A 16,404-nucleotide genomic window follows, 5' to 3' on the forward strand; every position below is an offset into this window, starting at 1 on the left:
GGGGGTTTCTCGGTTTAAATTGACGCTTATTATGAATCCCGGTTCAATTTCAGCGGGCTAACGGTTTAATTTTAGTTACCTCAGCTAACAAGTGACGTTTTAACTGACACGTGTACAACAAATCATCATCTTCGTCTTCTTCCTCTTAAAAGCCCTAATTTCTGGAGGCGCGCCGTCGTACGTTCCGCACCTGCAGTCAGAGAAGAGAATCTAACTGCTCGCCTAGGAGACTGAAACCATGCAAAACCCACGAGCATCAGATGACTCCAGTTCTTCCGACGTCGAAGCTGAGATCAGCGACGGCCTTCCTCCGCTTGACAGATCTCACAGAGCCGTCGAAGATGAAGGTAATGTGATTAAATGGGTCACTTGTTTCTTTCCTTCTCCACCATTTTTACCACAAAAGTTTCAATCTTTTTTTTGTGTGATCAGCTTCGTTGGTGATGAGAGCAGAGATGTATCAATGTTACATGAAGGAGCTTCCTCTTCCGACAAACCGCGGTTCGGTTATTCCCTTCACAAGTTGGGTCGGTTTAGGCTTCTCAATCAAACAGCTTTATGGTCAACCTTTGCACTACCTCACGAACGTGCTGTTACAACGTTGGGATCAAGCTAGATTCGGGTCTGATTCTGAGTACCAGAGTTTGGATTTCATCATCCATCCTTGTAAAGCTGAAGCTACCGTCTGGCTCGTTGAGGAAATCCATCGTCTCACTTCTTCTCATCTTCAGATCGCTCAGCTTTGGGGATCTGATCCGATGTATCACTCGTTGGTTGATCCCATCGTTCCTGAGCTACCACGATCATGAAACAAGTTCTTCAACCCCTTTTCAAGAATCTTACTTTCTAAGATTTTAAGTTTAGATAATGAAATGTGAATGCTCTTTTATCCTTTTTACTATTTGTGCTTCTGTAATTACCATAAGTCATTCCAAGAATCATCTTTTCAAGGATTGAAGTTTCTGTAATAATCTCTTTGAACAGTTACCTTTGAGTAATGAAATGAAACCGGTTGTTGTTCTTTGTACAAACTCTCGGTTATAAACTTTTGATGCTAAACTTTGCAAATAAATGACAAACAGAGCATGTATTCTTGACTAGTCGGATTGATGTGCCTTGAGAGCCAAATGCCATTGCAAGTTTCTCGCTGTGTCTACTAGGCATTAATCTCTTCTATTCTTCACCAGAACATTACCAAGATCAGGTACATGGCCTAACTCACTTGCTCTTCGGCTAACATCGTCGAGCACTGCTTCTATTTGTGGCATTTCAGGGTGACTCATGGGTCTAACATGCTTGCTCGCACAAAAATGCAGATTATATTAGGAACAAATCTTGCATTCAAATTTGGAAATATTTAAGTAATACATAAGAGAATCAAAGTTATCACCAATGGATTTTAATTAATTTTATGTTGGTAGCAAAACAATATTTTTCTCTGGAGATGGTTTTGTTTGTTTCCCAGGAGCCCTAGGTTGATCATTGTTTATATGTATGTTAATTACATAGCGCAAGGAGATAATCAAATCTAGAATATAGCTTGGTACAATGCAAGTGATTTATGTAGCAACCACTTGGCAAGAATCTAACACTTCTGCACGTTCTATAACTGACTGTCCGCGTGCAAAGTGACTCCGTCCTTGGAAGTCAACGAGAGAACCATGTTGGAACATTGCCATTGTTGGCTCACTTGGCTGATTTACTGATTCAGTAAAGAGCACAATGAAAAAAAAAAGCTTTTCGCTTTCTTATCAAAGCCCTCAAATAAAATCAAACACAGAGCACAAAGAAGAAAGGAATAATAATGTAACAAACTTACAGGTGTACCAAAAAAAGGGTAAAAATAATAGATCAGTTTCATTATATATTGTTCCAAACAAAAACAAATAAAAAAGTAGCTGGAAGTTCCCTAATTTGATCGACTAGTATTATTAGTTTCATTGCTCCCACCTTGCTGCAAACTTGGAACATAACTGAAAATAAATGGAGACAATGTTTTGCTCTTAGATCCTACAGAAGTGATTTCTGTGTAATATTCATTGTCCTCTCCAATAGTGTAGAGTTTCTTGCTATCTCTGAAAGCCGAATTACAAACCAAGACCACTTTCTTCTCCTCGTCAGCTAAGAAACTCTTAAAGCACGGAATAAAATTATTGGGATTTTTCACTGTAAATGATTTGCTCCACAAAACAGGTTGAGTATCATCAATTTCATGGGTCACCCACACCTCCATGTATGATACATGACGGGACCAATTTAACAATGAGAGTTTTTCTTCTCTCACAACTGATAGCATCAGATTCCTAGGATTCGGAACTGGAGGAAGACAAAAACGTCTAAAACTGTCGCTCGTAAAATCAAAGCCAAGCAAAAGGTAACCTGTTTTTTCCAAGACAAGCCAATAAGCATTTCCCTTGAAAGACACACCACGATTTGGTAGCGTAGAGCAGTTGAGGACGAAGTCATCCTCCAAAACCCTCCAAGAATCAGAGCTGAGGTCATAAATTTCGAAACCAGCATCTCCCTGGTCTAGGGAGTAACTAGTCGACCAACAGCTCAAGATTTTGTAGCTACGGAAGGATTTGTTGTTTTGGTATCCTAGAGCAAGGCTACGCGTAGAGAAGCTCTCGCTATTAGGTGTGGTTTGCATTCACCTAGTTTCCCCTGAACACGGATTCCAAACCATGAGTCTGTACTTGTTGTCGTTCCTAATGGTCCATAACAACAAACCATCGCAGTGAAAAACCTCGACTACATGGACTTGCTGGGAACAAGGATGGAAATCCTTAAATTCTATAGGTGGAGGAGCAACGTTGAGATTGACTTTCACTGAACAGATCCTATAGTCGTTTGATATGAGAATCCGAGACTGCTTTGGAGCTTTACGAAAGTGTTTCTCTGTGAATCTTTGATCTTTGAATAAATGGTTCCATCGTTTGCAAGTGGATCGTAGTCGTTTCAGAGATGCGGCTGGAACCCTTGAGAGTATTTCCTCCTCTATCAAATCCTGCGGAATATCGTACATCATCATCGTTGGTTTCTCTTGTGATTTCGCAAGGTCAAAGGAAAAAGACTTGAGACTTTCGAGGTAGAAATTAGGGTTTTAATTGTTTTTTACTGAACCAGTTTGGTTTATAAACTTTATATATATACACGCAAAAAACACTTCCGGTTTCAACTATTTTTAGTTACCTCACAACTGACAAGGGACGTTTTAACCGGCACATGTACAAGTCATTGTTATTGTACTTTAGAACGATTTCTCTCGGTTATACACCTTTGATGCTAACTTTGCAAATGAATGACAATCAGAGCATACTCTCAGGCAGAGCCGTCCCTGATAATTATTGGCCCAGAAGCCAAATTTTTTTCTTGGCCCATTTACTTTTAAAAATCGTAAAAACAATAACATATACAGCTGTGGAGGTTTGATCTCAGGTCCATAACTTAAACAACAGCAGCAGTTACCAGTGGAGCTATAAGAGATTTTTGTTACAATTGGCCCCTGAAATTATATATTCTTTGTCGGCCCTGAAGCACATGCTTTATTGGCCTCTGTTCAGGCACGGCCCTGCTCTCAGGGTTCTTGAATAGTCGGGTTGTTGTGACTTTCTTTGAGCTAATGAGCTCAAAGGCCATTGCAAGTTTCTCGTTGTGTCAGCTTAAGCATAAATTGAAAGTAAATGAAGAACAAGAGAGATAAAGCTCAAAAACAAGAGAAAGAGATAGTAACTCAAGAGTAAGAGAGATAAAGTAAAGAAGAATTTTATTTCCTTAATTCATTTAGTTCACAATGTTACAATATTTAAAGGTCCAGAGATGGGATACAAACAAAGAGAGAAATAATAAAGAATGGTGCTTCAAGATGAGCTGAAATGGACAACACCTCAACAGCTCTTTCTTCATCTCTCCTCTAAATAGATCAAGAGACTTTAACTAATTTAGAACTCCAACTTGTCTCTGGTCTTGCCAACGGTCTAGTTGAACTTTGAACACATATTGGGCGAGTTTGAACTTGTAAGACTATACTTCTCAAATCTGCTTCTTAAATCTGCTTCTCAAGTCTGGTTCTCAAGTCTGGTTCTCAAATCTGGTTCTATATTTATGTCAATACTCCCCCTCAAACTTAACCATAAGGTATGGTTGAGCTTGGAACCCATGAAGATATCCTCATTAAAAAACTCTTGTGTGAAAAACCCAATGGGACAAAAACATACAAGAGGAAAAAGAGTAGATGCTTCATGGCTTAAGAGGATCATGATCTAGGCAAGTCTATGAGTCCCAATCTTGGATGGATGAGCTCACAGACTTTGGTGCTTGCTCCTTTGGTGAAGATATCAGTTAGCTGGTCTTCACTTCTAGTGTAGCAAGGTAGAATGATCTTCTGCTCCACAGCTTGTCTAACCTTGTGACAATCCACTTCAATATGTTTTGTCCTCTCATGAAACACTGAGTTTGAAGCTATATGAATGGCTGCTTGATTATCATAGTGCATTGTAATTGGTGTTGTTGTCTCTATGCCCAAGTCCCTTAGGAAGTTTCTGATCCAAATGAGCTCACTAGTCAGCTTCCTCATTGCTCTATATTCTGCCTCAGCACTTGAACATGATACCACCTTCTGCTTCTTGCTCTTCCAAGTAACCAGATTGCCTCCTATAAAGGTGCAATAACCAGTAGTAGACCTCCTGTCCACTCTATCTCCAGTCCAATCTGCATCACAATATCCCACAATTTCAGTGCTCTTGTTGCAACCCATCCAAACACCTTGATCAGGAGCCTTCCTTAGATATCCCATGATCTTTTCCACCATATTCCAATGGTGAACCTTTGGTGCTTGCATATACTGGCTGGCTTGATTCACAGCAAAGCAGATGTCTGGTCTTGTAATGCTGAGATAGATCATCTTCCCAACCATTCTTCTATAGAGCATAAAGTCGCCAAAAGGAGTGTCCTCAATCTCCCCCTCACGCAAGACTTTGTGACTCTCTTCAAGTGGTGTCTTAGCTACTCTTGCTTCAAGCATTTCTGCCTCATTTAAAAGATCAAGTGTGTACTTTCTTTGAGATAAGAAAATCCCCTCTTTAGAGCGGCATATTTCTATCCCTAGAAAGTACTTTAGCTCACCCAAATCTTTAATATCAAAGTAAGATTTAAGAAAAGCTTTAGTAGAGATGATACCTTCCTTGTTGCTTCCTGTGATGATGATATCATCCACATAGATCAGAATTACCACAATTCCTTGCTTGCTTGTGAGGGTGAAGAGAGTATGATCAACTTCTGATTTTACAAACCCTCTTCCATTGAGAGTTGTATTCAGCTTGTGATATCAGGCTCTTGGTGATTGTTTTAAACCATAGATGGCCTTCTTTAATCTTAGGACATTTCCTGGCTTGACCATGTCTTCCATACCAGGTGGTGATCTCATTTAAACCTCATCCTCTAGCTCTCCTTGTAGAAAAACATTCTTGACATCCATCTGCCATAAATTCCATTCCAAGTTCACAGCCAACGAGAGAACAATCCTTATGGTGTGGAGCATAGCTACTAGTGCAAAAGTATCCAGATAGTCTTCTCCATAGACTTGAGTGTATCCTCTTGTAACTAGCCTTGTCTTTCTCCTTTCTGGCTTTCCATTTGCCAAGTACTTGATGGTGAAGAGTAGGCGACTAGTGACTGCTTTCTTCCCTTTGAGAAACTCAGTTTCATACCAATTATCATTCTTGATCATGGCTCCAACTTCATCTCCAACAGACTCTCTCCACTCATCATCCTCCATAGCTTCTTCATAAGTCTTTGGAACATATTCTTGATCCAGGTTGGTGATGAAAGCTATATGCTCTTGAGGATAGCTTGCAAAGGAGAAGATTGCTTGGATAGGATGAGCCACTGCATTACTGTTGAAGTATACTCTGGTGTCGACACACTTGGATGGTTTCCTCACTCTAATACTCCTCCTCAATGGTGGAATCTGCTCTTCTACCACTGCTTCTTCCTGTCCTTGATCACCATCATACTGATCTCTAGATTCAGCTCCATCTTGATCATGAACTGATGCTGAATCATCTTCTGGTGTTTCTGGTGTTGATTAATGCTCATTGTCCCCCTCATGATCAGGATGGACTGACTCAACAATTGGTTTTGCTTCTTCATTGGTTACAGTCACTGGTGTTGATGGAGAGGTTCTAGGCGCCTCACTGCTCTGAGGCTTACTGATTCCTAAACTTTCCAGGATGATCTTCAGGTTGTTTGCTCTATCAGATGGTCCATGTGAGAGATCCCTAAGGTTTTCCCAGCTCTTCTCATCATAATACCCCTTTGTTTCCATAAACTTGACATCCCTTGAGACCATTACCTTTCTTGAGTCTGGCAGGTAACACTTGTATCCTTTCTGTGTGTGAGAATATTCTATGAACATAGCTTTGATACTCTTGGGATCAAGGTTGGTCTTTTGCTTACATGGTAACAATACATAGCACACACACCCAAACACACACAAGTGATCAATAGGAGGCTTAGTTTTGTTCAATGCCTGAAATGGAGAGACATCTTTGAGGACTCTGGTTGGGATTCTATTGATGAGATAGCATGCAGAAACCACAACATCTCCCCAAAATCTTTTTGGAACATTGGTGTGAAACATCATGCTTCTTGCAACCTCCATAAGATGGCGATTTTTCCTCTCAGCCACTTCATTTTGTTGTGGTGTGTAAGGACAGCTTGTCTGGTGAATGATTCCATGTTTTGCTAAGTGTTGTTTGAAGGCATTGTTAGTGTATTCTCCCCCATTATCAGACCTAAAAATTTTGATCTTGGAATTGAAATGGTTAGTTACATAGTTTTGGAAGTTAATAAAAGCTTCTAAAACTCTATCTTTACTTTGAATCAATGTAAGCCAAGTATATTTTGATTTCTCATCTATGAATGTAACAAAATATTTATGGTTTTCTCTAGAAACACAAGGAGCAGTCCAAACATCAGAGTGAACTAGATCAAAGCAATTCTCATAAATAGTCATAGATGAAGGAAAAACAGATTTATGATGTTTACCAAGAATACAAGCCTCACAAGTTTCATTTTTAAGAGATAGATTAGGTAACATCAGTTGCAAAGCATGAAAATGAGGGTGGCCTAATCTAGCATGCAATAACACATCATTAGCTAACAGGAGCATAATTAAATGCATAAGTAGAATCTGATCTAAGCTTGGTATCTTCAAGGAAATACATCTCTCCCTTGCTCACACCTTTGCCTAGCATCTTACTTGTTTCAATATCCTGAAAGCACACATCATTAGGACTAAAAATAATATTGCAATTTAAATCATTAGTGGCTCTTTTCACAGATAAAAGATTAGAGGTAAAGGTAGGCATATAAAAAGCTTGAGATTCTTTATCAAACAGATTCAGATTTCCTATTCTTTTAATTGGAATTTTATCACTATTTGCAATCGCAACACTTCCTAGAGCTGGTTTAATATCACTAATCAGTCTAGCATCCCTAATCATGTGATGAGAAGCTCCTGAATCAATGATCATTAGCCTAGCAGTGTGTGATTCATTGTGAATAGAATTTAAAGCATTAATACTTTGGTTACCAGAATTTGCATTGAGAGCCTTGATCAAGGCCTCAATGTCTGACTTCCTGATGAATGCATCCTCATGAGATGGTTGAGGCATGGCGTCAGAGGTGGAGGCACCAGTGTGGGTTGTAGAGACCAAGGCTCTCCCATCATCTCCCATGTGCATGTAGCTTGGTGTTGGATGCTCCTAAGCTCTTGCTTCATGGGCTCTGGCCTGGCTGTATTTGTTGGCTGAGGTTGGCCTGAGATGAGGATGGAGGATCCAATAGTTGGTTTTGGAGTGTCTTTGCTTCTTTCAATGTTCACAAGTCACTGTTTTGTCTCTTCCTCCCCTTGGCTTGAAGTAAGCTTTGTTAGCTGATGCACTTTCCATATTCTCAGCCTTGTGTGCCATAGAAAGACCTCCTTTTCCACCTCCAAAGAGACCATCTGAGCCTATCTCCTTTTGAAGTTGAGCACACACTTCATCATAGCATGGAAGTTCCTTGTCTCTCAATATATGTTTCACCACATCATTGAAGCTTGGGCTGAGTGTGAGAAGCAATCCAAAGGTCTTGTCTTGCTCACGCCTGGCTTCAAGTGTGTCAAGGTCATTGGTGCTTGGCCTTAGCATCTCCAGCTCAGACCACAGCTGACTATACTTCCCAAGGTGCTTGGTGAAGTCTCATTCTTCTTGCAGTAAGTTGTTGATGGCTCTCTTCACTTCAAAGATTCTGGTGAGATTTGAAGTATTGCCATACACCTTGTGCAAAGTATCCCACAACTGTTTTGTGGTGGTACAGTGTGAGTAAGCGTCCATAAGAGGACCATCAAGAGAGCTTTGCAAGGTAGACAGCACCATGAGATCTTCCTGAACCCATTTGCATTCATCTACCACTACAACCTCCTTGCCATTTTCTCCTTGGGTGATTTGCTTTGGAGCTGAACTTGAAGTGACATGCTCCCAAAGACCTCTACCTCCAAGGGCTGTCCTGGCCATCCTAGACCAGGTAATATAGTTTCCTGGTCCCTTGAGTGTGAATGGAATGTGAATTTCTCTGTACTGCTCCATTTCTCTCAATCTGGCGCCAAAAATATTTTGAAATTTCAAGACTGGATTTGAGAGAAATTAGTTCTGGAACTGAGAGATCTCAAGCTTAGAAACAAGATAAACTCTCAAGAAATAAGATTAGAGACAGAACAGAGTGAGCACAACCAAGAAATTTGAAGAAGATACTCAAGAATTCAGATTTATTATCCACTGGATAAAAGAAATATGTAGAGAAATTTGTGAAATAAAACCAGAGAATCAAGAGAGAGAGAGGAATAGAGTAAGCTTGCATAAGTAATTGAGGTAATCAAGAGCTTAAAGCTCTGATACCATGAAAGTAAATGAAGAACAAGAGAGATAAAGCTCAAGAACAAGAGAGAGAGAGTGTAACTCAAGAGTAAGAGAGATAGAGTAAAGAAGGATTTTATTTCCTTAATTCATTTAGTTCACAATGTTACAATACTTAAAGGTCCAGAGATGGGATACAAACAAAGAGAGAAATGATAAAGAATGGTGCTGCAAGATGAGCTGAAAGGGACAACACCTCAACAACTTTTTCTTCCTTTCTCCTCTAAATAGATCAAGAGACTTTAACTAATTTAGAACTCCAACTTGTCTCTGATCTTGCCAACGGTCTAGTTGAACTTTGAACACATCTTGGGCGAGTTTGAACATGTAAGACTGGTCCTCAAGTCTGGTTTTATATTTATGTCAATATAAATATCTTCTCTTCCATCAAGATCGTTACCAAGATCAGGTACGTGGCATAACTCACTTGCTCTTCAGATAACTTCGTAGAGCATTGCTTTTATTTTTGTCATTTTTTTAGGGTGTAAATGACAATGGGAAAACGCTTACAAAGCCAACAGGAAACTGTTTCATCCGGCAGCAAGAACAAAAAAAATCATTCCTCTTGGGAGTTAGTCAAGGCTCGATTTGAAGACTGCCCTCAAAGTCTATGCTACGACAATCAACCAACAACTAAGATCCGGAACTAACAACATGACAACACTAACAAAGCTATAGCAGTAGCTCGGACCACCAAGATCATTCAGGGCCGGCTTTAGGGTAGGGGCAAAGGGGCGTGGGCCCCGGGTCTAATTTTTTTTTGCAAAAATAGTATTGAAAAAGGGACCCAGTTTTTAAAAAAAATTAGGAATAAGGACCCAAATTTTTTAAAATTATCTATAAATACATGCGAAAAAAATATTTAAATTTATTTTGCTCAAATGCCCATAATGTCTTTGAGCAGGCCCTGAGTTCATTCCCAAAGTTGGCTAAGCCTAATTACTACCTCCTCCTTAAGAAAGAGCGGTAGGTTTGTGATTACCAGGTTTGACTCTAGAATGTAGCTTGGTGCGTACATAAAGATTTGTTGTTGTTTTGGTAGCCTAGAGCAAAGCTACCATAATAGAAGTTCTCGTTCTCGTTATCAGTAGGTGTGGTTTCGATCCACCTAGTTTCCCCCAAACACGGATTCCAAATTATGAGTCTGGTGTCGTCCTTAATGCTGCATAACAACAAACCATCGCAACCAAGTTGCTTTGGTCTAGTGGTATAGGAGCTCCAGCTGGAGTGCCCGCCCCTAGGTTCGAGCTTTGGCCACTGCGGAATTTACATGTGGGCTGCAGCACCCGAGACCGAAGACCGTTACACGGTGAGCCACATGGTGACGCCCTGGCAGCGTCCTTGCTCACTTCGGTCTCTAGTCTGGACCACCTCGGTGGGGCCAGGATACTCGGTTAGCAAAAAAAACAACAACAAACCATCGCAATGAAAGATCTCATCTATATCGACTTGTTGCGAATCCTTAAGGAAGAGGGCTCTTAAACTCTATAGCCGGAGAAGCAACGTTGAGATTGACGTCCAATGAACAAATCCTATAGTCGTATAACATGATAATCCGAGACTGCGTTGGAGCTTTACGAAAGTGCTTCTCCCTGAATCTTCCGTCTTTGATTAAATCGTTCCATAGTTTGCAAGTTGATCGTAGTCGTTTCCAAGATGCGGCTGGAACCTAGAGAGTATTTCCTCTATCAGATCCTGCGGGATATCAGATATCATCATCGTTTATCCTGTGATTTCAAGGCCAAAGGAAAACTACTCAAAGACTTTCAGAGTAGCAATTAGGGTTTAAATTTCTTTTACCATGAACTAGTTTTTTTTTTATATAGACACACAAAGAAACAGTTTTCCTTTTAAATTTTTTTTTTTTCCATATGATTAATGCAAGTCTTTTAGGATAGAGTTCTTAGCTCAATATAAGAAATGTCTCTTAGTTTTAATTAAGAAAAACTCAAAACCGTCGTAAAGAGACATAAGAGACATTTTTTAGTTTTTCTTAATAGTTAAAAGCTAAGTGACGTATCTTATATTAAGCTAAAAAACTCACCCTAAAGATTATGCTTATTAATTTTACTTTATTTTTTAGGCTTCCTTTACTTGGAACTTTTTCCCCTTTAATGTACTCAAAAAAAGGAAACGAAGTATATAGTCCTCTAATATTTGTATTTGATCAAAAATGAAAATAGTCTTAGTGAATTGTGGGATTGTTTTTTTAAATGATGTTTAAAATTTATTTTATCATATCTAGCTACCTCTATGTACAGTAAAAAACTCTATAAATAAATAATATTAGGACTATGATATTTTATTAATTTATAGAGTTATTAATTTACAAAAGCTTACTTTTTATTATTTAAATTCTTTGAAATTTATTATTCATATCACTTTATTATATTATTTAGTGTATATAAAATATATTTCATAGAATTTAAATGCGATTTTAGATATAATTTTACTAAGTCTCATAAAAATAAATTAAGTGTTAGGAAAATATAAAGATAATTTTACTATGAATATAAAACAAACAATATAATGGTTTATTTGTTTTATATAAAATGTATACATATAAATTATTAAGTTATAATTTAATGGAGCTATATATTTACATAGGATTTTCTAAAAAAAATACTATTTTATTATCTTATCGACTTGTGTCATATTTTGAACCGGTCTAACTTGAAACTAATTTTTTTTTATAAATTTATATTATTTATTAATTTATCAAATATTAATTTATAAAAATTATATTGTATATTGCGTAAATGAAAATAGACGTATTCTAGTAAAATACTTGGTAAATAAACATATCAGTCCACAATTGAGCCAGCAAATAAAATATTCCATTGATACACTACTGGTACACTTACTATCACTTGATGATAATAAATTGATGTTTGTTTGCTCATCCAAGCTATCCATCTAGATGAAGCTGCAAACTGATTTAAACTATATAGTATCACATAGATCAATAGTGAAGCATGAGAATTTTGTTTTCTCCAGATATGTAGAAAACTAAGTTTGGGTAAGCAACTGTGTTCTTTTTTTCGTTATCGTATTATACTTATTGATCATCGGAAATTAGATCGAGTTAGAAACCGAATAAGGATATAATTTGAATCTTAACATTATATGTTTATAACCACTGGTGATAGTCCAGTGGTGTTTGAGGGAAATAAATTCAATACGGCGAATCCTGGTTCGAACCCCGCTGGTCACACGGATATGGACTATTGCTTTCGGCTCATTTGAATGTCCATGAGAAAGTCTATCCGTGGGCTGTACCTCCACCCGAGAAGTTAGATATGTGTCTTTAATAGACCCGGATTTAACCCTTATTTTTGTCAAAAAAAAAAATATTAAGTGTTTATATAAGGTTTGGATAGTATGGATTTTCATCGATGTATTATTATTCTATGCAATTTAAGAGGGTTGATTTTCTCGAATGTACAAGATTATCACAACTACTACGAATAGTTGACCAATCAATTTTCAATTTAAGTGTCATGATTACTCATTAGTTCTTTCTCTTGATTAACAGATTTACCGTATTAATTATAAATCCCCAGGTTAAAACCATAGTAAGTTTTACTAATCCGTAACGTATTCCCTTCCACTCAGTTTTCCAACGTGTACTCTGCCAATCTGTTATTTATGGTCCTGAAGTTTTTGATGAGAATTCGACCAAAAAGAGTTTTTTTTTTATGAGAAACATGGTATAACAGCGGAATGTTTAACTAAACTATAAAATAATATAACATTTGTAAAATGAAAAATTATGAAATAATATTTTACAGGGATAAATTTTGTGGAATATCGCATTTGAAATTATCTAAATAAATTTTTATTATATTTAGATTTTATTGGATTTATTTTAAAATATTAAAATATTTATAATTGAGATGATTACTATAAAAGAACATAAAAATGATAAACCCAAATTCCATATGAATCTTACCAAATCATTGTTGATATGATCAAATAAAGTAAGGTAGAGAAAAATTAGTAAATCAAGCGTGATAAGTACTCCATCAACGGAGTCCAGTAAACAAAATATAATAATAGAAAACATACAAATAAACATAACTAAAGGGAAAAAAATAATTTCTCCTTTTTTTTGGGACAGAAAAAAATCATTTCTATGCAAATAAAAACAGAAAAAATCAAGGAATGAACGGTAATTTACACTTGCTGTTACTTATTTTTATCCTCCAAAACAATGTAAAAAGAAAAAAGAAAATGAAGCAAAGATTAAGGTGAAGTCAGTTACTTTGTTGGGGGATAAATAGCAACTTTTGTAGTTGTGGGTGACCTCTGTTGGACTTGGTTTGGACTATTCCTCATCATCTTCCTGCCTCTCTCTCTCCCCTCTAGTAGAGAGAAAAAAAGTGCAGAAACCATATAAGAGAGTGCATGCAGAAACGATGAGCGATTGATTGTTTAGAAATGGAGACGCCGCAAAAAACTATAATCCAGAATGGGACTCCAGTTTCTAAACTCAAAGTCAAGCTTTCCTGCTTTTGTTTTTGTCAATACTAAAAAATTATGTTTATGTGATGCATTGTTTATTTTTTTGTGTGTTTCTGACATCAAAGTTTATGTGAGGAGATGCAGAACTCTCCAGTGTTCAACTACATAAACAACCTATCTCCAATCAATTCTGTCAGATTAATCCCAATCGCTCAAACCTTTGGCTCTCTCAGTCCTTCTGTCTACACTCCCCCTCACAAAGGATCTCGTTTCAAAAGGTCATTACTCAAAAGTTACCTCCTCTTCTCTTCTTCCTCCTCTCTTCTTATTTGGAATATGTTTTCGTTTTGCAGTCATACTTACTTCTCCGACCCTTCCAAAGAGTTAGTAGAAGAAGCTTTACTTGAAACCATACCGCCAGAAATACTCAAGAATGACTGCATATCTACTCCTCCTCGTAGAGCTGCTGCCAATGATGGTTCTTGCGGAGATGGTGAGACAGATCTGCAGAGAATGTGTGACGGCAATGTCAAGCGGAAAAGTGATACTCCAGACTGGGAAACTCAGTTTCCGGATACTCCTGAAATGTTGATTTATGATACACTGAATGATTCTGAGGCTGATAGATGCTTCTTGCCGGCATCATCAGACTCCAAAAGACGTTCATGTGGCGGTACAAAGCCAAGACTGGAGCCTGTTTCAAACAGCAAAGAGTTGGCAGATGTGAGTAAAAAAAATTGAGAATATTACTTAAAGCTTTGATTCTTGATTGATCATTATTTCTCTGAAATTATTCTCTTTCGTGTGTGTCTGTGTGTGTGTGACAGTCTCTTCACCGTGGAGTAAGAAGACGCCTTCTAGACTTTGAGATGCCTTACAAGCAAACGTCAGAAAAATCTTCATCGAGTTGTGTAGTACCACCTAGCACTGTTCTGCATCTTAACGCCTTTGCAATGTCCTTTAAGGACATCAATGTTGGTAATGAGTACTCATTATCCGGAAACATTAAAGCCGGTTTGCAAAAATTTGAAAATGAAACCGGGGAAGCTGCAGGACAAAGTGTAGTAGAAGAGGTTCAAAAGTCTTCTTTAGCTTTAGTAGAAATGAATCAAAGCAGTCCAAAGAAAAAAAGGTATGTCTTTACATAAGACTTGGACAAAAAGATTTATAGTAAAAGCTTAACCATCTTTTGGCACTAAAACGTGCAGACTTAAGTCTGAACAAGCAGGAGAAGGAGAGTCAGCATGTAAACGGTGCCACTGCAAGAAATCCAAATGTTTGAAACTGTAAGCTAAATTTATATCCCAAATCCTCTTTAATCTTTATTAGCTTGCTTGAAGTAGCTTTAAATATCTTGTTATTAAATCTCTTTTGAATGTTTCTCTGCTGCAGTTACTGTGAATGCTTTGCTGCTGGAGTTTATTGCCTAGAGTCATGTTCATGTGTAGATTGCTACAACAAACCAATCCATGAAGACACTGTTTTAGCTACTCGCAAACAGATTGAATCCCGGAATCCAATTGCCTTTGCTCCTAAAGTCATTAGAAATACTGATTCTTCCATCATGGAAGCTGGTGTTGATGCAAGCAAAACTCCAGCGTCAGTGCGGCACAAAAGAGGTTGCAACTGCAGGAAATCAAACTGTGTGAAGAAATATTGTGAATGCTATCAGGTATCATCATTAAAACTCCATGTCATATCTTTGTAAGAATTGATTCTGATACATTTGTCACTAATGATCATAATAGAGTGGAGTTGGTTGTTCCATAAACTGTAGATGTGAAGGATGTAAGAATGCATTTGGCAAAAAAGATGGTTAGTCTTTTTGTTCTATCCTTCATAACTTTGTTGTATGTATCTCAAGTCTCTTGGTCTTTTTATTTGACATGGTTACAAATTTCATAATCTCTGCAGTGTCTTCATTTGTTGGCATGGATATCAAACAAGATGATGTCAGCGAAACATGGAAAACACAACAGAACAACGAGTTGGTTAGGTATGTTCCACTTCCACCTTCAACACCAATGCTATTAAGGTAAGAAGAACAATCTTAAAAACAATCATTGTGTGGTGATTTAGACAGCTCCTGATTTTTCTCTATTTAACCTTTGTTTTCTTATTCAGACAACCATTGGCTCAACTTCCCATCTCATCCAACAACATGCTGCTTCCTCAACAGTCTCAGCATCTTCATGGAGCTTCTGGATCTTCCTTGTACGAGAGCCAATCTTTCAGAAAACAAGGCACGAGTTTGTTGTCCCATTCAAGGACTGAGAAAATCATAGAGGATATTGAGAATCTAATCCAGTCCCCGATAACTAACATCAATGCAGTGTCTCCCAACAGCAAAAGGGTTTCTCTGCCTCATCTTGATTCACCAGAGTTGACTCCAAGGAGAAGAAATGGTGAGAGGAAACTGTTACTGTCAATTCCAACTTTTCCTTCTTTCGCTCCACACCATTAAAAATGTTCTTTGAAACTGTTTTTGATGTCAACATCTAGTTGGCTGTTTAACCTCACACAGCAACAACATACACAAAACGTTTCTAGTAGTTTAGTGATAGCAAATTTCGTTTGGTTCTCCAAAGATTGTTTAGTTTATCCTTTACAACAGATGTTAAGTAGTTTTGATTGGTTTGATTTAGCAAAGGTTGTTTAATTTCCAAAGGTTATTTAATCCTCTATATATTATTTGTTAAACATTACAATTTCTTTTTGTAACCATGCACGTGTCATCACTAGGATGATTTTTAGAATTATTAGAGAAATAGGTTGGTCCATCTAATTATATAATAAGCTTTTTATTAAACTAACCATAAATTCATTATTAATGTCATTTATTATTTCCTTAAATAAAGATTACGGAATTATCTAATGCGGCTAAAGTATATATGACAATGAATGATTTTGAATAATAAAGGTCTGATAAAAAAAATAATGTATCTTATCAAATTTGTTTAATTTTAAACTATTAAAATAATTT

General features: G+C 37.4%; 2 protein-coding genes and 1 pseudogene across 3 annotated transcripts; 2 read left to right on the plus strand and 1 right to left on the minus strand.

The window, feature by feature from the left end:
* Positions 1–150: 150 nt before the first annotated feature.
* On the plus strand, positions 151–1,027 carry LOC106332182 (protein RDM1-like). Its single transcript, XM_013770654.1, has 2 exons — positions 151–347; positions 433–1,027. Exons 1-2 carry the CDS (start codon positions 239–241, stop codon positions 807–809), a joined length of 486 nt encoding a protein of 161 aa, XP_013626108.1. The 5' UTR covers positions 151–238; the 3' UTR covers positions 810–1,027.
* Positions 1,028–1,906: 879 nt separating this feature from the next.
* Positions 1,907–3,031, minus strand: LOC106333719 (annotated as a pseudogene).
* Positions 3,032–13,279: 10,248 nt separating this feature from the next.
* LOC106333112 (protein tesmin/TSO1-like CXC 3) lies at positions 13,280–16,082 on the plus strand. Of its 2 annotated transcripts, none has more exons than XM_013771592.1 (9): positions 13,280–13,454; positions 13,566–13,699; positions 13,775–14,144; positions 14,249–14,553; positions 14,630–14,707; positions 14,814–15,093; positions 15,170–15,236; positions 15,336–15,456; positions 15,546–16,082. In XM_013771592.1, exons 1-9 carry the CDS (start codon positions 13,398–13,400, stop codon positions 15,883–15,885), a joined length of 1,752 nt encoding a protein of 583 aa, XP_013627046.1. In that variant the 5' UTR covers positions 13,280–13,397; the 3' UTR covers positions 15,886–16,082. The 2 variants fall into 2 exon arrangements, with proteins under 2 accessions (XP_013627046.1, XP_013627047.1); XM_013771593.1 differs by having other exon boundaries at positions 15,336–15,417.
* Positions 16,083–16,404: the final 322 nt, after the last annotated feature.

This window comes from Brassica oleracea, chromosome C3 (assembly GCF_000695525.1).
Source record: "Brassica oleracea var. oleracea cultivar TO1000 chromosome C3, BOL, whole genome shotgun sequence".
Classification (NCBI taxonomy): Eukaryota; Viridiplantae; Streptophyta; class Magnoliopsida; order Brassicales; family Brassicaceae; genus Brassica; species Brassica oleracea.